The sequence below is a fragment of the Pectinophora gossypiella genome, chromosome 6, assembly GCF_024362695.1.
Source record: "Pectinophora gossypiella chromosome 6, ilPecGoss1.1, whole genome shotgun sequence".
Lineage (NCBI taxonomy): Eukaryota > Metazoa > Arthropoda > Insecta > Lepidoptera > Gelechiidae > Pectinophora > Pectinophora gossypiella.
This window is the reverse complement of record NC_065409.1, coordinates 9,674,661-9,695,481: the sequence shown is the minus strand read 5'-3', so window position 1 is coordinate 9,695,481 and position 20,821 is coordinate 9,674,661. Positions and strand designations below refer to the sequence as shown.

At 35.1% G+C, this 20,821-nt stretch overlaps 2 protein-coding genes across 3 annotated transcripts in view; one reads left to right on the top strand and one right to left on the bottom strand.

Moving 5' to 3' along the window:
• Positions 1-756: 756 nt before the first annotated feature.
• On the bottom strand, positions 757-2,250 carry LOC126367944 (40S ribosomal protein S15Aa). The gene is made up of 3 exons (XM_050011750.1): positions 2,160-2,250; positions 1,651-1,948; positions 757-877 (listed from the first exon to the last, which is right to left on the bottom strand). The coding sequence occupies exons 2-3, from the start codon at positions 1,944-1,946 to the stop codon at positions 784-786; spliced, it is 390 nt and encodes a 129-aa protein (XP_049867707.1). The 5' UTR covers positions 1,947-1,948; positions 2,160-2,250; the 3' UTR covers positions 757-783.
• A 3,206-nt stretch (positions 2,251-5,456) lies between these two features.
• Positions 5,457-20,821, top strand: part of LOC126367703 (protein sidekick) — a 33,749-nt gene continuing 18,384 nt past the window's right edge. For both annotated transcript variants that reach the window (XM_050011367.1, XM_050011366.1), the window contains exons 1-4: positions 5,457-6,011; positions 19,893-19,988; positions 20,064-20,240; positions 20,544-20,760. In XM_050011367.1, coding sequence (XP_049867324.1) covers positions 5,900-6,011; positions 19,893-19,988; positions 20,064-20,240; positions 20,544-20,760 — 602 coding nt within the window. In that variant the 5' untranslated portion in view covers positions 5,457-5,899. The remainder of the gene's footprint in view (positions 6,012-19,892; positions 19,989-20,063; positions 20,241-20,543; positions 20,761-20,821) is intronic.

Genomic DNA, 20,821 nt, shown 5'->3' with positions numbered 1-20,821 from the left:
TTAAATAATATGCGTTAAAACAAAAATATTTTTCCAATATTCCTTTTCTCAGATTGTAGTATTTTTAGTTTTTTATTTATTCATACAAAATCTCTTTATAAATTGTCACTGACATTCTATTACACTTGTCAAGTAGTCAAAGCCTTTAGAGAAAAAAAAACTATCACGCACACAAACTAACATTGACACCACTACACGCTCAGCAAATACACTGTAATCTGCACCACTACAAATGTAGAATTGATCAAAATTGAGGGTCTGAAATATGGTACTTCTCGTATTCGGACCCAAAATTTTTGTTAGTTTGCGAAAATAATACACCAAAATATTACTATTTATCGGTTTTATAACAATATTCTTCTATCCGTTTTCCTGTAGCACTGCATCAACTTTTGTAAATCCATTCCTCATCATCCTCAGAACAGATACTGTGGAGGCACCTCATCTCTATACACTAACAGGAATTATACATATATTGTATTAGTGGGTCTATGGCAAATATTTACAAAATGGAAATTGTAATTAATTATCATTTACACATATTTTCATCCTTATTAACACTTTACCACATTAAATCTGCTTTCACAGTGTACTGTGCTTGGGTTTTTTTTTTTTTTGCTTTCTTTGGAAGATTTTTTTGAAATCTGATGTTGTTATGTGTACCTACTTACAAAAGGTAGCTAATAGAATGTGAAACAAATCACTTATAATACCAAAACAGAAGAGGAAACTGCCCCAGGCAAAATAAAACCACAGTTACATTTTTTAATGTATTAGGTAAACTTAGAAGAAGAAGCCTAGAATTTTTCCTCCGAGATGTTTTCTCCTGGCCTCCTCATGGTCCATGATGCCACCACTGGTGGTCAGCACAAGGTATCTGTAACAAACAAAAGTACTCATTAGTTGTTTCACATTATTTAACACATGCATTTCAATCCTATAGTCAACATTAACAACACATAACACATATTTTAATATAAAAAATAAAATTTGTAGCCAAAAACAAGCTGTAACATTGAGTTAATGTATAAAACAGCGCTCACAATGTTCACTATAGAAGTGACATCAATTGGTGCCATCTTATTTACTTTTGCATAACGTATCAAATGACGACCAACAAGAACTATTGGCGATCCGCGGTAGTTATGCATTTAACACAATAAAACAAAATATCTAATATACCACCTAAACCTTAAGAATTATAAGACATTTCATTATTTGTTCAAGAAATAAATAGCATAACAAACAAAACTATTTTAAATTAAAAAATTGTTTCCATACAGTATGAAGTAACTTTAATACTATTCATTTATATTTACACTCTTATATATTCAGAAATTCTATACATACAACAAACATAATCTCATAATCTTCATGGGGTAGACAGAGCCACAATTCAAACATGACTAAGTTTACTTCTGTTATTCATATCTTAAATACTACCCATATATATCCTTTAAAGCATCTCACTTATTCATAATGAATTCAAGATAGTAAAAAAACGAACTATAACCTAAAAAATGCCAGGTACATACATAACCTTATAAACTAGACTTGACTTAATCTTAGTTTAATTTGTTTACCATTTTAACTGGCATTTTCTTATTTACTACAATGCCACTTACAAAAAGATATAGTAGCGGAACTTACCCAAACTGTCTGGATGGCAGCAGGTTAGTCCATCTTTCAATATCATTGATCGGTACGTCGAATCGTGGTGAAATGACGCCGCATTTGTTCAGCCGTCCTGTGAGGTTCACGACGATCTTGCCGGCTCTGTGGTCATCCACAATCTCGAACTCTCCGATGTAGCCGTGCTTCATCATCACAGTCAAGAACTTGACGATCACTTTTGAGCAAGGCCTGATGAGGACTTGCCTTTTGCCGCGCCTTTCGGCATTGTGAATTGATTTCAGAGCATCGCTCAATACGTTCATACGCACCATGGCTGGAATAACAATGAAATATTTAAGACAAACTTAACAAGAGTGGTTCACAACCGCACTGGGAAATGTCAAAACATCATGAAATGAAAGAGGTTAAAAACTGCGAGAGTATATTCTTATGACTGAAATAATGTAACGCACGTAATACGCATAATGTCTTTTATTGAGATATTCGCCGTTTTTATATAAAAATTAAGTAAAAACGACGATTACCTAGGATTTAAATCCGCCTCAACTACCCAAATGACAGGACAGTCCAAAAAGAAAGAGGCTGGACGTGTTCCGTTCAACCACAGAAATTGTTATCTTTGACAGCAGGATAGCATATTATATTTTGTATGAGAGTGACAAGGATGGAGAAGATTGTCTAATATTATAGAGTTAGCAATTACACACATATGGAACGTATGTGTTGCTATTTTCGAACACCTGATTTCTACCATCAAGTGAGCGAATGGAAGAATGAATGAATTGAATGAGTTGCGAAGTTACAATTATAATGTTGCCAATTAATGTAATTTTTACAGCCTTTGCCAAAAACGAAATTGAATAAAAATACTGTAAAAGTCTTATATTCTTTATTTTAAGTTGTGATTCATGGATTCTGTTAGCTGGATCAGTTTAATCAATTGTCAAAATAATTATTTTAGTTATTATGTATCATAAAAGAAACATCTAATGTAATTTCAATAAACTTGAATACGCTTCCCATCACTTCTGTGTAAAAAAAAAACAGAATTTCTCCGTGTGCTGTGACTTATAACTTATTCTATTACTTATAATTGTATTTATTTTATATCTATAGTACACTTGAAACTTGAACGTTTTGGTTTCTTAATATTTTTTATGACAGTATTGAATCGCTGACTCTGGTCCTCAGAACAATAACTAAAGCATAGAAGGAAGGCTAAAATAGCAACAGAACTCTATAATTCTGCTCTACTTTATCTTACGGAACCGGCGTAATGTTAGACAAAGACGCATATACAAAAATTGTTTCGTAATTTCGTAGGTTGTCACAAGTTTTTCATTGCCTAGTGTTGGGTTTCACTTTAGTAGTATGTCGATAAAATTAAATTTACTTACAATTAATGTCGATAAATTTTTTTTACAAGATTTCTTTTTGTAGGATGCAATTATCTTCTTCTTGATGAAAGGAGACTCTGTCTCTGATAGGTAAGTATCTAACCATTTTTGGATTATATTGTCTGGTTTATATTAGTTTGGAGCTGCAGCTCACATTCAGGAAGGAAAGAAAATAGCCAACTGTTATCGTTTCATCGGTAAGTATTTTGTAATATTCGAATTTATTTATGATGTCATCCGCCGTGCACTGGTGTCGATCGACGTGCCGTGCAAATTGGAACCGCCGCCGCCGGGTCTAAGCCGCACAGACGGTAAGAGGCCCGATGGGGTCACGCCATAGACATAGAAAAGAGTATGGACTGGAAATACCTACAGAAAAAACGTGCCACTCTGTAAACATAAAATGGCGGTCTTTACTAGGGCTACAAGCTGTTTCAATACTAGGATTACCATACTCGTACCTACTAGATATAGCATTATACTTAAAAAAATACGGCATACAAGTATTCATAAGAGAACAGAAAGGGAAAGTAAAAGGTAGGTAGGTGGTGTACTGTATCTTTCGTGTAAAACTTGTAAGTATTGTATGTTGTGTGCAATAAAGTATATTACTTAGCGACTTAGATAAATCTTGACTAAACCTTCCTTTACAAATACAAATATATACTTTATATTTGTATTTGTAAATATAAAGTATATATTTGTATTTGTAAAGGAAGGTTTAGTCAAGATTTATCTAAGTCGCTTACACAAATCTATAACATTCATTACATTCTTTATTGGGCGCAGTTCGTATCAACCTGGAGTGTTGGAGTAGGAGTAAATAAGAACAGGAGGTAAAATGAAATATAAATTAGATCGTAAATCTGTTCATTAGCAAGTATTTATTTCACACGTTATTAATTATGTACATTATATTTACAATAAATACAAATTTATTAATTTCTAAACAGTGTCAATTTGCTTAGAAACTGTCTTTGTGACACCCTGTCACATTGTTTTTTTTTTTTTCATTAAGTCGTTTGATCTTGAGGCGGGACTTGTTCAGCTTTTCTTTTAAATTTTTCATCTCGTCTTCTTGAACTGACTGAAATAAAGTTTAATAATAATGTTAAAATAGTATATGTACAAAATAATCTATAAAAATAAAAGTAAAATATATCTGATTTAAGTGCATTGTGCAGCTGGTTGAATTATACACTCTATATATGTATATCATGTTAAAAATATAAAAAAAGAAAATTATTTGATATACCTTTTCATGTAAATCCAGTCGACACTTTTGGATTTAATATCTGAAATCAAAGATAATAATAATTTACTTATATAAAACGTGTACAACTCATAATTGTTTTAGACATAAAACAACTACAGATTTAGTATATACTAAGTTTATTAAGTACATAATAATATGTAGTTGAATGATAGATAGTATAAACGTGTTGTGATAACATGATACAAATATCTTATCTATCTATCCAGCAGTGAGATGATGCAGGCTAGGCTGAAATTTAAATTTAAACACCATTTCATCTGTCTGATCTATAATATAATGTTCAATGTAGGAATAGCATCGTCTCGAAGACGCCTCACACTTTGAATTAGGAACACACATAAATGAATCCGCAGTAAAATGTTTCGAGCAAATACGGCTGTACTTATTTGAAATCCAATTTCGTCTATTAATGCGAATTATCCATTCTTTCTCTTTGTTATCGTCTACAGGAAATCTAAAAATTAAAAGTATCGATAATTTTAGTACATCACTATGGACAATCAACATAACCTCAAATCAATTCCGTATTCATCGATGAAACGTATAATATAATGGATATCTCAAATATTTTATGCTACAAATCTATTCAGCAAAACATATTACTTTCCTAAAATTGTTCAGCAGTTCACATTTCACTAGAAAACTACAAAAAACTTACCGATGAAACGACAGAAGTTGTTGGCTATTTTCTTTTCTTCCTGAATGTGAGCTGCAGCCCCATACCACACAAGACATAATGTCACACAGTCGAGACACTCAATTATTTGATATAAATAAAAGTTTCTTTCCATTTATTTGGAAAAATATTGTTAAATTATCACTTAAAACAATCTGAACACAAGACACTCGTAAACACAGTTGACGCGACCGTGTCAAATAGTTCGGTAAATATAAGTAAAATCTTCTTATGTATGTTACTATGTATTTGGCCGAGTTAAAATGAGTCCAATAGGTCCAAATGACATTTCATGTTGTGACAACCTCGGAAAAAATGAAGCAAAGAGCGAATCATTTGTCCTTTTCTCACTCATAGTTTGTGTCGTAAGCTAGAAGAGAGCCGGTTTATAGTTTCTGAATTCTTATTTTAGCCTTCCTTCTATGCTTTAGTTATTGTTCTGAGCTCTGGTCACACTTGCTTTGTGCTCGTTTGTTGTCGACCTCTTCGCACGCTCGTACGGTATCGGACTCGGTTGATCCGATCGCGTCCTTCAAACAGTCAGTGAAATGAAGTTCATGAAACTTTCAAACTGCTATAAAAGTTGTAAAAAACGGTCAAATATGGAATGTCATATGTTGTAGGTAATAAATTATGTTAGTATTGTCGAAAACAGTTTAAAACAATAGAAATTCCGTGTAACATTACTTATAAATGGCACACAAAAGTTGAGTGAACCTGTGAGTAATCTGGTACCTTGTTCTCATACCTTGTACAGTGGTTTCGCGTCGAACAAATCCTACAGGTGTTATGTGAATGTTGTGGCTGCCGTGGTCCTAGCAACCAGTTCAAAATGGATTGTAGTTGGTTCTTTAACGTAAACCAGTGAAATCTGTAATGTAAACGGTGGTAACGAAGAACACTAAATAACGTGTCATGGAAGAATTGGAACGGTTGTTCAAGATGTGTGCTTCGAAAGTTTGGGGAAGCTTGGTGATATTCATCATGATCTCCACGTGCAATCTCACAGCATCTGTGGACAATATAGGTAAGTTTGTATTCTATTAATTTAAGTCATTTTTTATAACATAATTTTAGTTCATGCTACTCAAAAGCATTTATTTACATAATTAGCAAGCAACAAAGTACAATTTCATAGTATTATGTTTTATATCGAAATAAAATGCACAACTATTTAATGTCAAGCAAAGTAGGTATATTATGTACATTATATCTGCATCAAACAACTTGGTTGCATTCTGAAAGAGTGATTAAAATGGTAAAAAGGGTTTTTTCCTGATATCTTTGTTGGTATTTATTAATTTAATCAATTATAAACTTGACTGAATTATTAGAAATGTGGTATAATAATACATATAATAAGTCCCACAACTGGACACATGGCTTCCCTCAATCATTATCAATTACAGGAGCACACTGCCTTGCGCCACTACATTTCTCCATAAGTAATATAATCAAACATCCCTGCTGGGTCAGGCTCTCCCTCATTCACTTTCAGCATACTCGACCATGTTGCTCCAGCATGGATTAATGGACATATTTGGTATTTGGGTTTTATTAACCGGGACCAACAACAAGAAATTAAATTAACTCTATTTAATAAAACATTAATTTTTCATCCTAGAATTACGTCATACCACATTTTGAAATATTTTTATGTAATCCCACGGTAAAGTTCCATTCTACCCCTGTTTTATATATTTTACTCCTTATACCAATATTATTGCAAAGTTTGTTTTAACATACCTATTACTGATTTTTTTAAGTTACAAATTCAATCCCACCCAACCCAACTTAAAAAAAATATTTTAAATAATAAAACCCAAATATGGAACAATCATAATAAAAAGTATGAAACTATATAAATTATAAAAAAAATATTTGATAGAAAACTAATATTCCATTTTTTCAATAATGCCTGGCGTCCTATTAAGTACCTACTTCTTTTAAGCATTATGATTTGCTTCATCAATAATTGTTATCACCTGACAAAACAATGTAATCAAAAAAGTGAATTTGCTTTGTAACCTGTTTGAACAACAATAGCTCTGCCATGTTCTATTATAATCTACTATAATAACAATATCACATTTAACCCATAGTGCTGTAATGATTCCCTGGCATGTAATACCATAAAGGGCAGTTATAGAATTATGCAGACTTATAAGCTTATTTGTAGATACCAAACATAACAAAAACTTACATGTAAAAGATGCATAAGGCTTTGTTCAGACACGGTGAAATACGCGCCCGCTTCCGCGCGTTTACATACCATGATTTTTTTACTTTATGAATTATGCCCATGTACCGATGCCTGGCCAATTAGTATTACATTATTTGGTATGAAAACTAGCAGAAACTGCGGGGTCCCACCATGTCTGTACGAAGCCGAAGGTGAGCGAAGTATGACACTTTCACAATGTTATGAATCATCCTCTTTCTTCGGCCATTACTTACTCTTGGGTTTATTATAATACTGAATGCTCACGATCGACATCACGTGGAAATCGACAGCTCAGCTCTATCCTGTTAGGGTGCGTACCTATTGAAGCGGAGCGGAGACGTGAGCAACTAATTAATCACAGCTTAAGAAACAGAAGACTCTCGCGGAACCCAATAGTTCCGTTTGTTGCGGATTTAGGATATTTTGCATGCGATCCGCATATAAATTTTCACATACAAAAGGATATGCCTCAACCTCTAGCAACCATTCGAAATTCGTTCAGCAGCTTTTGCTTTTGCGCGAAGGGCGTATGCTCAGGTGAAATGCGAACCTATTTTCTGGCAAAGAATTAAATTAATATTTGTTTGTTGTTATATTTGTTTGTGTTGTGTGTCTAAGTTATGAATGAAGGATTTTCTAAGCTACGTTCCCAAAAAACATATTTGTTACTAATCTTTCTTATTGTTGTTTGTTTTTACTCCAACAAACTATAGCTTAGCTTATCTTTTTCAATTACGATAGTACATATTTTCTCATGCCTACTGACGTAATAACATCGTGATTAAAACAGCAAGTCAAGAATATACAATATATACTAGAAGTAGTAGTCAGCTTGGTAGTTAGTTTATTAATCTGACAATTCTACATTAGACCGACTATTTTTCGTGTGTTAACTGTTAACCTTCTAAATACTTGCTACCATGACTTTTCAAGTATGTTACTTATGTGACTTACTTCAGTGACTTACGTCAGTCACATAAGTAGCCATGCTACTTAAGGTAAAGTACTCACAGTACCTATCTATATCGTAGTCAATCGCTATCAATTACCTATTTCATTTTATACCGCCTCAAAGCGTAGACTGCACGAAACACATTCTGTTATGTTAATTATGGATGTCTAAAAAGATAGATCCTTTAGGTACATCACATAGAGACATAAATTGATATAATATTTAAGAACTTCATAAATACTCGATAGGTTTCCTTAAATAAACTTTTTTATTATTGTTTTTTTATTATTATATTATGAAGAAGTCTCTTAAAATTGGCTTTATACTCTAAAAACTTAGTTATCGTAGTGATACGATACGTACGTTTTTAGTATGTCTGTCCGTTTATATGTTTCAAGACGTTGTGAAGAAAGAATAGAATTGTTGACATTGTTATTATACTGCTTACTCAACTTGTTGCAATAACGTGAAATTAACGACTCGTCAAAGTTAAGTCATAAGACTGTGACAATCCGGCGTCGTCATCATGCAATTGTACAGCTGGAAGTGGCAGCTTGGGAGCAAGGTGGAAACAACTCAATCAAGTACATACTAATGAACTTCGTCAACTTAGAGTGCTTCTAAATATTCAATGGTGAATTAGCGTCTGGGCTCAAAATTTGCTCATGCATACAGAGTTAGTCAAGCGGTCATCAATTCATTAAGATGTTGGGGACAGCAAAATGTGTAAAACAAAATTAGCGAACGCAATTTGAGAAATGTTTTATGTCCCCAGTCTGTCTATAGACGTATAAGTCTACTTTCGGACTGAACAGCACTCTTGTGTCTTTGAGGACGTGAGTACAAGCTGTTTTTAGAAAATGCATTCACAAGCACGCACGCAAAAGTGCAGTTACGTATTATCATACGTACAGACATAGGTCTCTATTACACGTGTTGTACATGCTTGTAAACATACATATAATGCTTAGTAAACAATGCGCAAACCGTCACTTCATTGGCGATGAAAGCGAAGCTAGTTATAGTTACCCATTTACATAGTTATTAAAAGTTCTACCTGCTTTTATTATACTTGCATATTACGGGTAAATGTTTGATATTGTTTTGTTAATTTAAGTAAATATTCATGCTCTGCAGCTTCAGGTTAATTTAAGAAGTGGGCAAGAAACTTTAGCTTGTTTAAAAGCGCGAGCTGGCGACGTGAGACGGCGGTAAACATCGTCATAAAGAGCCGAGCCTCGGAAGCAACTACAGGAGCTCTCTTGTGTGGGGTTATTAATATTAAAACGGTTCGCGAGCCGAGTAAATACAGGCAATGAGGCTGCGACGACACGTCCGTCCAATGCCTTTGCTCCCAGCGATATCCTACCGCGACTCCAATAGCTTCTTTAGCTACTCATTAATAGAGCTCTCAATAATAGCTTGAACGTCTGTGTTGGTCACTGGTCACTACCCTTCACTTATAGTCACTGATATGGATGTTGCGTAACGAGGAAGTATTCTTCGTATTAATATTATGAAAGTCGACCATTCTTAGATAAAATTTGATCTCTTCAACTTTCATTATCACGTCTTAGTAAAAATATTATTAATCAGTAATTAGTATAAAAGCTTTTTCATTATAAACACCCAACAGCAACACTAAATCTTACTTATTAAGAGACTGGAATAAGTTAACACTGCACCGATATTCTGTGGCATATTTTAGGTAACACATTATTAGTCAAGTTTATTTTTGGTTTACTGCGGATGTCGTTAGATTTCCCAGGTGTCAGGTACCGGAAGGAGAAATGACATTCGGTGACTCTAATCCTGCTGTGGCGACCCATCTTAATTATTCAGCCGACCCGGCCAATTCGTGATTGTGTTGATCCCTTCGCACGTGGTCAGATTGAAGAAGACACCGATTCCACATCGTAAAATCAACAGAGTCCATAACAACGTTGGAGTGTGCATTAGGACATGTCGGTAAACAGATAAGTGTTTATCGTATCAACCCCTGTTTCAATAGTTTTAAGATACGATAAACACTTACCGATTACTATAGTAACATATTATACATCAAAGCTTACGGACATGTGCTAATGCACACTCCAACTAACTAAAGTTAAGGCTGACAGTTATATTACACGTTATTTTATCTCTAGTTAGATTTCCAACGGTTTACATTTAAGTCCAAAAAAAATTATCGGAAACATCTTGTAGCTACTTACAGCTGCTGCTAGTACAAATTAAACTGTTATGGACTTTATCTTTAGAAGTTACGTAATTATCTTCAACTTTCTTCTAAAGCTAGTATCAGTAAGTTTTTAATACTCTATAGCAGAATTCGTAATTTGACTGTAGTAATTTACGTTGCGAAGCGAACCGCGGCGAGGGCGGGCGGGGTTTTCAACATTTTACGACAGCCGTTTCAGCATTTGACGCGAAAGCGCCGCGAGTGCGTAATACATAATCGTCGATAAATTATAAACGTTTTCTCCGTATTTACGCTTACTCCAATTCGCCATTTCACCCTTCAGAAACACCTTGAAAACAACTGTCATTAATTAATTCTCCTGAAAGCAAAATTTAAGTAATTTAAAGCCCGAAAGAAAACTTCCGAACAGCTTCTTGTTTTCCTAATGAAACTTGAAAATGTATGTTCGATTAGCTTTATAATCACGATCATGCTTAATTATGTCTGCACTTGAAAGCCTAACTTCATCTTAAATAATGTTCATCTTAAATATATGAAAAAAGGTTTTCAGAGAAATAATATTTAACTTTTTTGTTTGGACTGAAATTCAGTAATGAGAACGCGTTACATTTGAACTGTCTACCAACATTCAGATTTTACACTCGAAAGGGATTATGAATTTCCGTTATTTATTTTCTTAATAGTTCTTTCTAGTGATGTTCTTGTCGCCCGACTCCTGTGATTCCAGAGCAGCTGACACAAATAAAAGGATCGATTAATTTCTATTTTTACTCGTGGCCTGCAAACCCGGCGTCGGTTGATTGAAATATGCCTCCGGTATACAAAGGACATCGAGGACATGGAGCCTAAGTGCCTTTTTGTGTTTTTCTGAAATCAATCATCAATTGATTTTCATGTAACTGCTGTTCCATAATATCCATGAACCTAAAACCTAAATAAAAATGTAACCCTCGTTGTTTGTACTAATCCACAATGAATATCAGTATACAGTTTTGCTTTTCCGTCCCTGTAAAATATTTGTCGGCTAATTTAACAAGCTAATATTTGTTTCAACATTTCTGCTGTCGTATAAACTCATACATAACATTAGAAAATTGGGGTTTAACTTTTCCACATTGTATTCGAAACTATTTCGTATTATACTATAGAGCAAGTTTACAAACATTAAAGTTGAGTACAGGTAACTACATAAAAGGTTCGTGTTAGTGGTCATTGGCCTAGAAGAGTATGTCGTGTGACCCGCCACTTGTTACCTATTTGAATCGATTACTTTCAGGATTATTACCGCGATACTGTAACAGTACATTGATCCTGTGCATACACCAGGACAGGTATTCTGTGTCTCGTAAATTATAAATAGCCTAGCATTGGAATAGCCTGTGACCCACTTCATCCAATAAATCAATATGCAATTTTACTGCTGTTTTGATATAAGTACGCAATGTTTCTTTTAGACCCGCTGTAAAAGCAAAAGCAAACGATAGAAATGAAAACGATAAAAATGAACAAAAAATCATGGTTTTTCTTGTTTTGGTCGTTTAGCACGAAATCAATGGATAGGGACCATCCTATTGCAAAGTATCCGTAGATTTGATAACGGAAACTTTCCTTTTTATCAGCAATTAGATCTTTGAAACCAACAGACGCTGAGTTTAGGTGAAAATATCTTATGTTGATCGTTTACTATAGTTAGTTATTGTACATGAAATAGCAACCAATAAATAGCTCATTCTCAAATCGAACCGTCTCTTTGTATGAAAAGATATAATGTGTATTTAACGATAGTTTCTACTCTAAACTGGAAGTAGGTTCAGTGCACATTACAGTGAAATGGGTTCGTGTCGAATCTCTTGGCTATATCCCTTTCAATACTGGTCAAAGGACGAACCGACGTGAAGCGTAGCGGGTTCGGTCTACTGGGAGCTAGGCAGGCTGCTAAACAATAAATAAACCTAATAACTTTGGGCCGCAGTAAATTTTTCACATAACACCCTTTGAGCCACACTTTTTTACATGGTTTTTTTTTTTACTTTGTTAACTAATCTTTCAGTACACGAACGTGTTTTTATTGTTCTGGATGTAACTCGTCGATGGAGCAAACGCAGTATACATTTGATTATCTTCTTATACCTAATATATAAAAAATAATAAGTTGAAAAAAAAACTTGTACCGACTGGCTTTAACCCCACGCTATTTGAGCACCAATCGAGCTGTGGAGAACTTCCGTCACGGTTCAGAAATCACACAAAATGATGTCAGAGTGAACCTGAGAACTTTTCAACTTAACATGCTAATAGCTAATACTGTTTTATGTATTTTATAAGACGCGTCGTTTTTTATTATTGAGAAGCTAAATCTATATTCAACATAATAAAACCACCTTACTTCGATGTTTAGGTATTGATTTAATTAAATCAATTCACAGAAATAAACACAATTAATAAGCAAATCAGGTTACATTCTAACAGTGGCCGTTCATTGTATTACGATGCAAGTGCATATTTAAGCGTCTCTATCCATAACAGTATTGGCTACTTGTAAATGTGTGCAGTACTGTAGTTACATGTGTTTTATTCTCATAGAAGTGTGTGCAGACCGGTTGTGGTGTGCGGTCATGCCGCGCTCGCCACCCGGTGAGAGGTAGGATTGCATATTATACAGTAAACAGCCTTTATAACAAAAATACAAAACCTTCTCAATGGGACCCTTTTACATGTACTCGGGTAATTTAGACCTAATTTCATTACTAAGCAGTAGTAAGCACTCCTATTACAGATTAAAACTATTAGGCAGCATGAATACATAGAATATCGCGCGGCAAAATCATACTTGTGTAATAGGTGGAGGTGCTTTTGACCTAAATGGATCGCTTTTGTATACAATGCGGCCGTAAACCGTTTATTTACTCTGACAACGATGTCTGTACCAAAAGCGTCTCAATTAATTACAGAATCAACAAGCTGAATCCGCTTCGGTCGGCAGAGCAATCATATTTATTGTACTATGAAAATGGCTGCATATTAGTGAGCAGGTCGATTTGTTATCGCGAGCGTCTACGCTACGCGGTTGACTGTTGCATGGCTTCTTTGTAAAAAGAGCACAAAACCTATAGGAAGGAAAGGTTTCCTCGTTCATTGTGTGCAACTAACGCTCGCGGCATGGCGTGAGCTCGGGTTACCAGGAGAGCGGGTCGACCTATAGGAAGTTATATTGTGGCATCAAAACCAATCTGTGCTTTGTAATGTGCATTGCTTTTACAATTAAATCACTTGTATTGTCAATAGACAACAATACCGTTTGTGTTCATTTATATTCAAATTAGGTTGTAAATACGTATATATTGTAAAAAAATATCCTTCCATAATCGAATTAAAAAGACGGTAAACAATTACTTATCTTAATTATGTGAAACGCAGAATTTCTAATATCTTGCTTTGTTGCTTTGTACTACGTTCCTTACTTATATTAGGGTAAATAATTTAAGCTCTAAATACGTTTACGAGATTAGCTTGCAGCGCTAATGTTGAACCGAGAATAAGTAGGCGACAATATAGGCGGAAGCGGAGTACCAGACGAGAATAGTTCCACAAAATGGCTCGTATATTACTAAGTACGCATTTTAGATTTTCCGCAGTCTCAATCAGTAAACTAAATTTTAAAACTTCCCGGTGTAGCAATAACTATCCTTTCAAAGCTTACATTAATAGCTTTTATAAGTTAAACACGTGGCTTTTGTGCAACACACAACGACAAATCAAAACTTCAAAATTCTCATCATAATTCCAGTGCCGCTCTCACTTGGAGGCTTCTAAGAAATAAAATGGCCTTCTGAACCGCGCTCTTTAGTATGTTAGTGGTCGCTAGCGCCTTGTGAACGTGCCATAGGTGTGAGTCACGTAACGGAAACGCTTCTTACTTCGATATTGATGTCTTATACACTCTGATACATTCCCAAGCTTTTTCCTTGCTTTACATTACTCTGCCAAAGTGCAATAGTGCACGATGCTCAGTTCAACAGATTGCTCCAATTTACTGCTGTCGGTTTTTCCTTATTTTCAGTCCGTATTTATTTTACAGCATCAGCGCATTACCCTCGACTAAGTACGTTTAATTCAAATGAACCTCATGTTTTAAACCATTTATCAGCAAACATCTGCGTTCCCGCTCGGGAACGAAGTTGGTTAAACGGCTATTTCTCTTTACAAAAACTCCAGTGAAACTGCCATCATTGAATGAGAGTATTTTCCTTTAATAATTGTAAGATTTTAAGCGGCTGCAAAGGTTTTATGCCTTAGACGACCTTATTTTGATAGGTCAAGTGAATCGAGAGTATCCGAATTAAGTTCATTTCGCAACAAACGCGCAATGTGGTACAAGACTTCTTTTTTGTTAAACGAAGACGAATTATAAACGGTTACGTAATAGAAGAAACGGTCTTGTTGTTTTCCCACACAGTCGTATAAAATTGGGAGTTCTAAGTAGAACTAGATTTAGAGACTGCTACAATTAATTAAAACTGAGTGTGACAAACTACAGGATACACCATCTGAGGCCATTACAGAAATGAATTCTGTGTTGAGTATCTGCTGTCGAGATGAAAGCTATATATCCAAGCTAATGAGAACCTAAGAAGGAAATTCATTGTACCTCACGATAAAGTTTGGAGCAACTGGATTGGAAATACCTTAATGGTTCAATAGCATGGATTGCTTACAGGGAACTTTGAGATGCTATAATAAATTGCAAGTGTTCGTCCAGACACCGAACTGCCGTCGTTATATTATGTACTTATTGTAACGGCGTAAATAGGTTATGGACCAAGCCCATAATTGCTTGTAAACTTCAACACTTTAAATTTTTATCTTATCACGTCATTATCAATCTTGGCGATATGAGAGTATATAGAGTATCGTGATATCATTTCACGACTGATGTACTGCGTACGGCGGCGTACAGGCATTGTCTATCTTTGCCCATGAGCTATGATCAAAAATCATCCTTGGACTACTTTCCGCCGTGCAACAAACGGTTATTGTTAAACCTGTAGCCTTTTTTATATGCTCTCGCTTGGATTTATGCATGTAAACTTTTTGCTGTTTACTTTTTTAATAAACAGTAAGATCCACAAGAAGGAAACATATACCTGCTTGGAATTACTTCAAACTAGTTCTCATTTAGTTTTTGTTGTGTGTATCAACATATTATGAACCGGCCGAAAAACCGAACTTTGATCGAAAGCCTAGCTTGCAATTTTATTTAATTGTGAATAGGGTCCATACAATAAATTTATAGGGCACATAATACCTACATGTTGCCCTTGCGCTGCCACGAACACGCCGGACAAAGGCTAAAGGTAAAAGTCTGTACCTAACAATACAGGTCAAACCGTAAACTATCGTCCAACCTGTGGAACATATTTATGAGGTTTTCCTGAAATAGAACTCTGTATCCTTATAACAGTAGTTGGAAATCTACAGCATCCCGACAATGTAAACTCGGAATCAGTTTTATGCTCCGGTGAAACTCAAAACGTTTGTTATCTTACCAACCGACAGTTATGAACTCAACACGTGTTAACCATAGTAACTGGGCCAGCTTTGCTGCAGTCAATCAATAGCACGTAAAAAATAAACAAATTAGTCCACGCTTCCCGGAATCGACTTTTTACTCCCATTACAAACAGTCTATTAATTACTTCTGCATTTGTATATAAGTACAATTTCCGTGGACTTCAACTTTTTTCTTTGATGTTATACCAATTTTCAGTATTCTTTCATACCACACTATAGTTTTAGTTTTTTTGCCCGATTTAAAAATCGTTCTGTGTGTGATGTAGTACGTATTGTACAATTTTTTGCTCAATAAAAAGTGGTGTAGAATTATTAATAACTACACGAATGTTTTAACTCAACACCCTTTTTATATTCTAGTCGTTTCCGAGCTCGAAAACCAGTGATCCGAAAATCGTGCATTAAAGAATATAGCCTACTTGTTCACACAATACATAAACTTATGTATTCCGTAAGTTTTTATAAGATAAACCATCTAAGCCACCTTTGGTATTTACGTTAAAATAAGACAAAATATGTGACGTGTGCTTGTTTATATTAAACTAGTTAGTCTTTGTCTTGTTTATCTTCAGTTAATCCTGTTATCTTCTGCTCAGATGTAGGGCTCGATGAACAGGGGGGTTAAAATGGCCACATTGAAGCAATTCATCTTAGAAAGCAATATTGCAATTTGACATTTGCGCATATAAAAGTAAGTGCGCAATGCAAACAAATGTCAAATAGCAATATTGCTTTCTTAGATGAATTGCTTCGATGTGGCCTTTTTAACCCCCCAGATTTCCACTCTTCGCGATCTTTAATATTCTAGGTATCTATAAAACAAAAATATTACCTGCAGTGGTATTCCGTCTATCCAATTTACACCTCTATAGTATCGAGTTACTAGACGACAGGTATGAAACTATGAAGCGAAACAGAGATAATTATGTTGAGCACAGCTCTGAAGCGACCTTCCGACAGATGGGACACGCCATTTACAAGAATAACCACTAATGGAACGCTAGCTACTTGCTTTTTTGTCCCGAGATGACAGTATAATTTTCTTAACGCAACATTCGAAAGTTGTGTCTACAAAAAAGTCGCAAAGGTTAAAGGTAATATTAACGATTCGAGAAGTTTTATATCAGAAAAAGGCGTATAGGGGCGCTGATTTAACATCGCTCATGACTTGGTCGTTAAATAATCCGCAACTTTCGACTATAACATTTATGATGCGCCCAACAAAGTTCACATGTGTTGAATTTCATAGATCCATTGAGTTTTCATGAAAATACCACTTTTATAGCTACTAAAATTCCTACCCTATTACAGCTACGATTAAGTGGTTATAATTAATATTACAAAGTTGTATTTCACGTCGTATAACTTAACAATTTTCCTAAAAATTCTTTACGTTCATCGTCCCAAGATTACTGTTGATATATTGTGTGGCTTAGTTTAACGATCCTAAAGCGCCAATTTCAATGGAAAAGGGTCAAATCCTCCAAATCTTAAAATAATACCCTTAATATGTTACAATCACGTGCGTACACAGGTGATACCTGCATTACTTAAATGTCTCTAAAAGAAAAAGTATCATCAATACTCGTAATAGAGTTCCTATCTTTCTTGTGGATATTTTTGTATCTAGAGATTCCAATAGAACAGTTAATGATTGTCGTGTAAGAGAAATATATATTCTACAGTCCACTTAAGATGTCAATAGATTGCCTGGAACATGGTTATAAGTGAATGCAAGAGTAGTTCTAGCTCGACTGTGCTATAGATATAGATAAGCGAACGCTTGAGTGATCGCTGCTGTTGTAAAGGGCGATGCGATCTTCCAATCGTTTTTGCGAGCAGCGTCTGCATTCCATAAGCTTAATTGGTTCCGTTGGTCAGCTCGCCTGGCTTCTATTTAGCTTTAATGAGATCCATAAAGCCAATCAGCACAGTTTCATATGCATTCGATGATCCATAAAATATAAGTATGTTCAAACAGACGTGAAATTTTTCGCTTTGTTAATGAATGTTAGAACGTTGCGTAAAATTTGAAAGCAAATATTTTTATAAGTAATCAGTGATTTGTATCGCAACGAGTTCGGTGCCGGCAGGCCATTCCGATCTGGAGATAAATTCGGTCAACGAGTGGCGCTGCTCCCTAATGTCGCTGCTCTCCGTCGAATGACGTGGCTCCTAATTGATCGCGTTTTTATACCTTCTCTTAACGGTCCCTTGACTCATCTCAGAATCATTTTGAATACAGACAGCCCATGATAAATGTGCATCTGGCTTGACCGAATTGGGTGATTTACTAGCGCATTCATCTTATAGTAACAAATGGCGTGTGTAATACTTTAGAATCGTGGCGTGTTTGTACTGTAGGACTACTACTAGACATAACAACATAACATAAATACTTTTAGGAAAAAACAAAAGAGAAATAGAATGAGTACAATAGGCGGCCTTATTGCTAAGTAGTAGTAGTAGGTAGTCCTTATTATACTATTCATAAAGTATCAATTTACTGCTTAAATTGTATGAATTGTTTCTTACGCAGCTTGGAATACATACCTTTTTAATCAATGTAAGGTTTCATATAATTTCATCAGTAGGTATTAGCGAAATTATACCAACTCATAAAATGAATAGGTTAATCTGTATTAAGCGGTCAAATCACGCAAACCTGCCGTAAGAGTTGAGTGTATTAGGATAAATGTATATATATAATATTCATTGCCTGATGGCTACCTTATTTCAGATAAAAGGTAACGTAAATTTTTGCTGACGACGTGGCGTGAGTGTACACTACTTCCTCCTAAAATATGCAAGTGTCTGGTAACCACGTAATTCCATACTAAAAAGAAAATTAGCCAATGAATAAATTGGTTTTAATGACTCAGTATCAACATATTACGTCAATTATATTTTTAAAACTTATCAGTATTGTCATCTCAGCTCTCAGGCAATGGGAAAACGCGATGGAAACTCCCTTAACTTTAGGACGCGAATGAACTATACTGTAATTTCTTTATATATATATTATATTTTTTTTTTATAATAGAAAATTTATCGACGTTATAATGGGAATGCAAAGTTAAGTGTTTCGCAAAAGTATATGATTCGCAAAAACGTATCGAAATGAATTTTCAATTGAAATATTTTCAGTTTTAACGAGTAAAGTTGGGCCGCATACGCGCCGTTTGCGGTGTTTAATTTCTATATGTCGGTACGAGTGTTTCCATGCGTAAAGGATTTACAAAGGCAATAATATATTTAGATAGTCATTTATATTTATATATTATGCTGCAGATAGCGCCATACTTGTTGCCAAGATTTGGGCCGATACAATTTAGTTTGCCATCGACACGATAATAATAAGATAGTCATTGGTCCTGTGGTTCACCAAGTTGCTTCTCAAACGGGGAGCGCCGGTTCGAACCCCGGTACTGCACTTGCACCAATTAATTATTAATTTATCTGCAGTTTTCTCTAACACAGTTGGCTCGACCATCATAGGCGGCGATACGACTCACCACCTATCACGCTGGGGCCTGTTTAATAAAACTTACAATTGTAAATGACAATGACAATTTGATGTACATTGCGGAGTGTGTCACGAACATCACGAATATTTTGCAGTTTCATATTAGCTACGTAATGTACATCAAATTGTCGTTGTAATTTACAATTGTAAGTTTTATTAAACAGGCCCCTGGTCTAACAGAAAGTTCGGTGAGGCGTGGGTACTTAGTTCATCTTGCGATCTAATTAACATATAGTGAGTGTTATGTAATAATATATTTAATTCAAATTATAAAATACGTTTCATATGTTTGAATATTTTTATAACTCAGACGATTTCAATGCAAATCGTTACTCTGAAAATTAATAAAGCAAATCGCGCTATAAACCAACTTTAAACTCAGCCCTTCAAACTTTTATTACGCAAATATTTAATAACTCCGTTTCTTTGTTTCAGTACAAATGCAACCACCGAGATTTAGTATGCAGCCATCTTCATCAAATAGCATAGTCAGAGAAGGAACGACAAAGATACTACAATGTTCTGCAAAAGGTAATAATATTTTCATGTAGAAAATATTCTCTTTTCTTTTGTTGTTTCGCTGTAGTTTATTTTTTACTTTTATAGGTATACCTCAACCCATGTATAGATGGTTGAAGAATGGAGTACCTCTCGGTGACTTCTCTTCAGAGTTATTCTACAAAATTCATAACACGCAGCGGCTAGACGCAGGGGCGTACCAGTGTATAGCCAAGAACGACGTCGGTGCAATTTTCAGTGAAAAGAACAACATTGTAGTAGCCTGTGAGTCCATTCTCTCTTAACGACACATTCACCTCCTTTGTCCCTCGCTTTACTGTTACCTTGTAACCAAGTACTTAACTCTACATTACAAATTCGTTTTGTTACCGTAATCCATCAAGCGATGCGATACTGATTCAAACAAGAATAGTTTAGTTTTATGATCTATCAAAACAATGAAACGTTGTGTATATGTCTATTATATAATTAATTCTTCGCTATATTTTAAACTGACTCCATCATAATTCTGTTTTTAATCTTGTGGGGAGATATTAAGGAATAGTCATTATCATTTTATTTTAATAGACATGGGTCTGTTTGAGAACACCATGGAGACGGTAGTGACGGTGGAGTCGGGGAGGGCTGCAATCCTGGAGTTCCCTCACATCGAGTCCGAACCAGCACCTACCGTTACATGGCAGGATGAAAACGGACATCTTCGCTACGATCAGAAATACGCTGTCACAGACAAACACCACCTCGTCATCCTATGTGCGTCGCGTGAGGATGACCGCGCTTACAGGTTCGTATTCTACAGGAATAGTCTTAATAATTTTACCTACATTTTCAGTTTGTTTCGGAAA

Coding starts and splice junctions, on each gene's coding strand:
- LOC126367944 (XM_050011750.1), bottom strand. CDS start 1,946: ATGGTGCGTATGAACGTATTGAGCGATGCTCTGAAATCAATTCACAAT. Junction 878..1,650: donor CTGCCATCCAGACAGTTTGG/GTAAGTTCCGCT, acceptor TGTTTGTTACAG/ATACCTTGTGCTGACCACCA.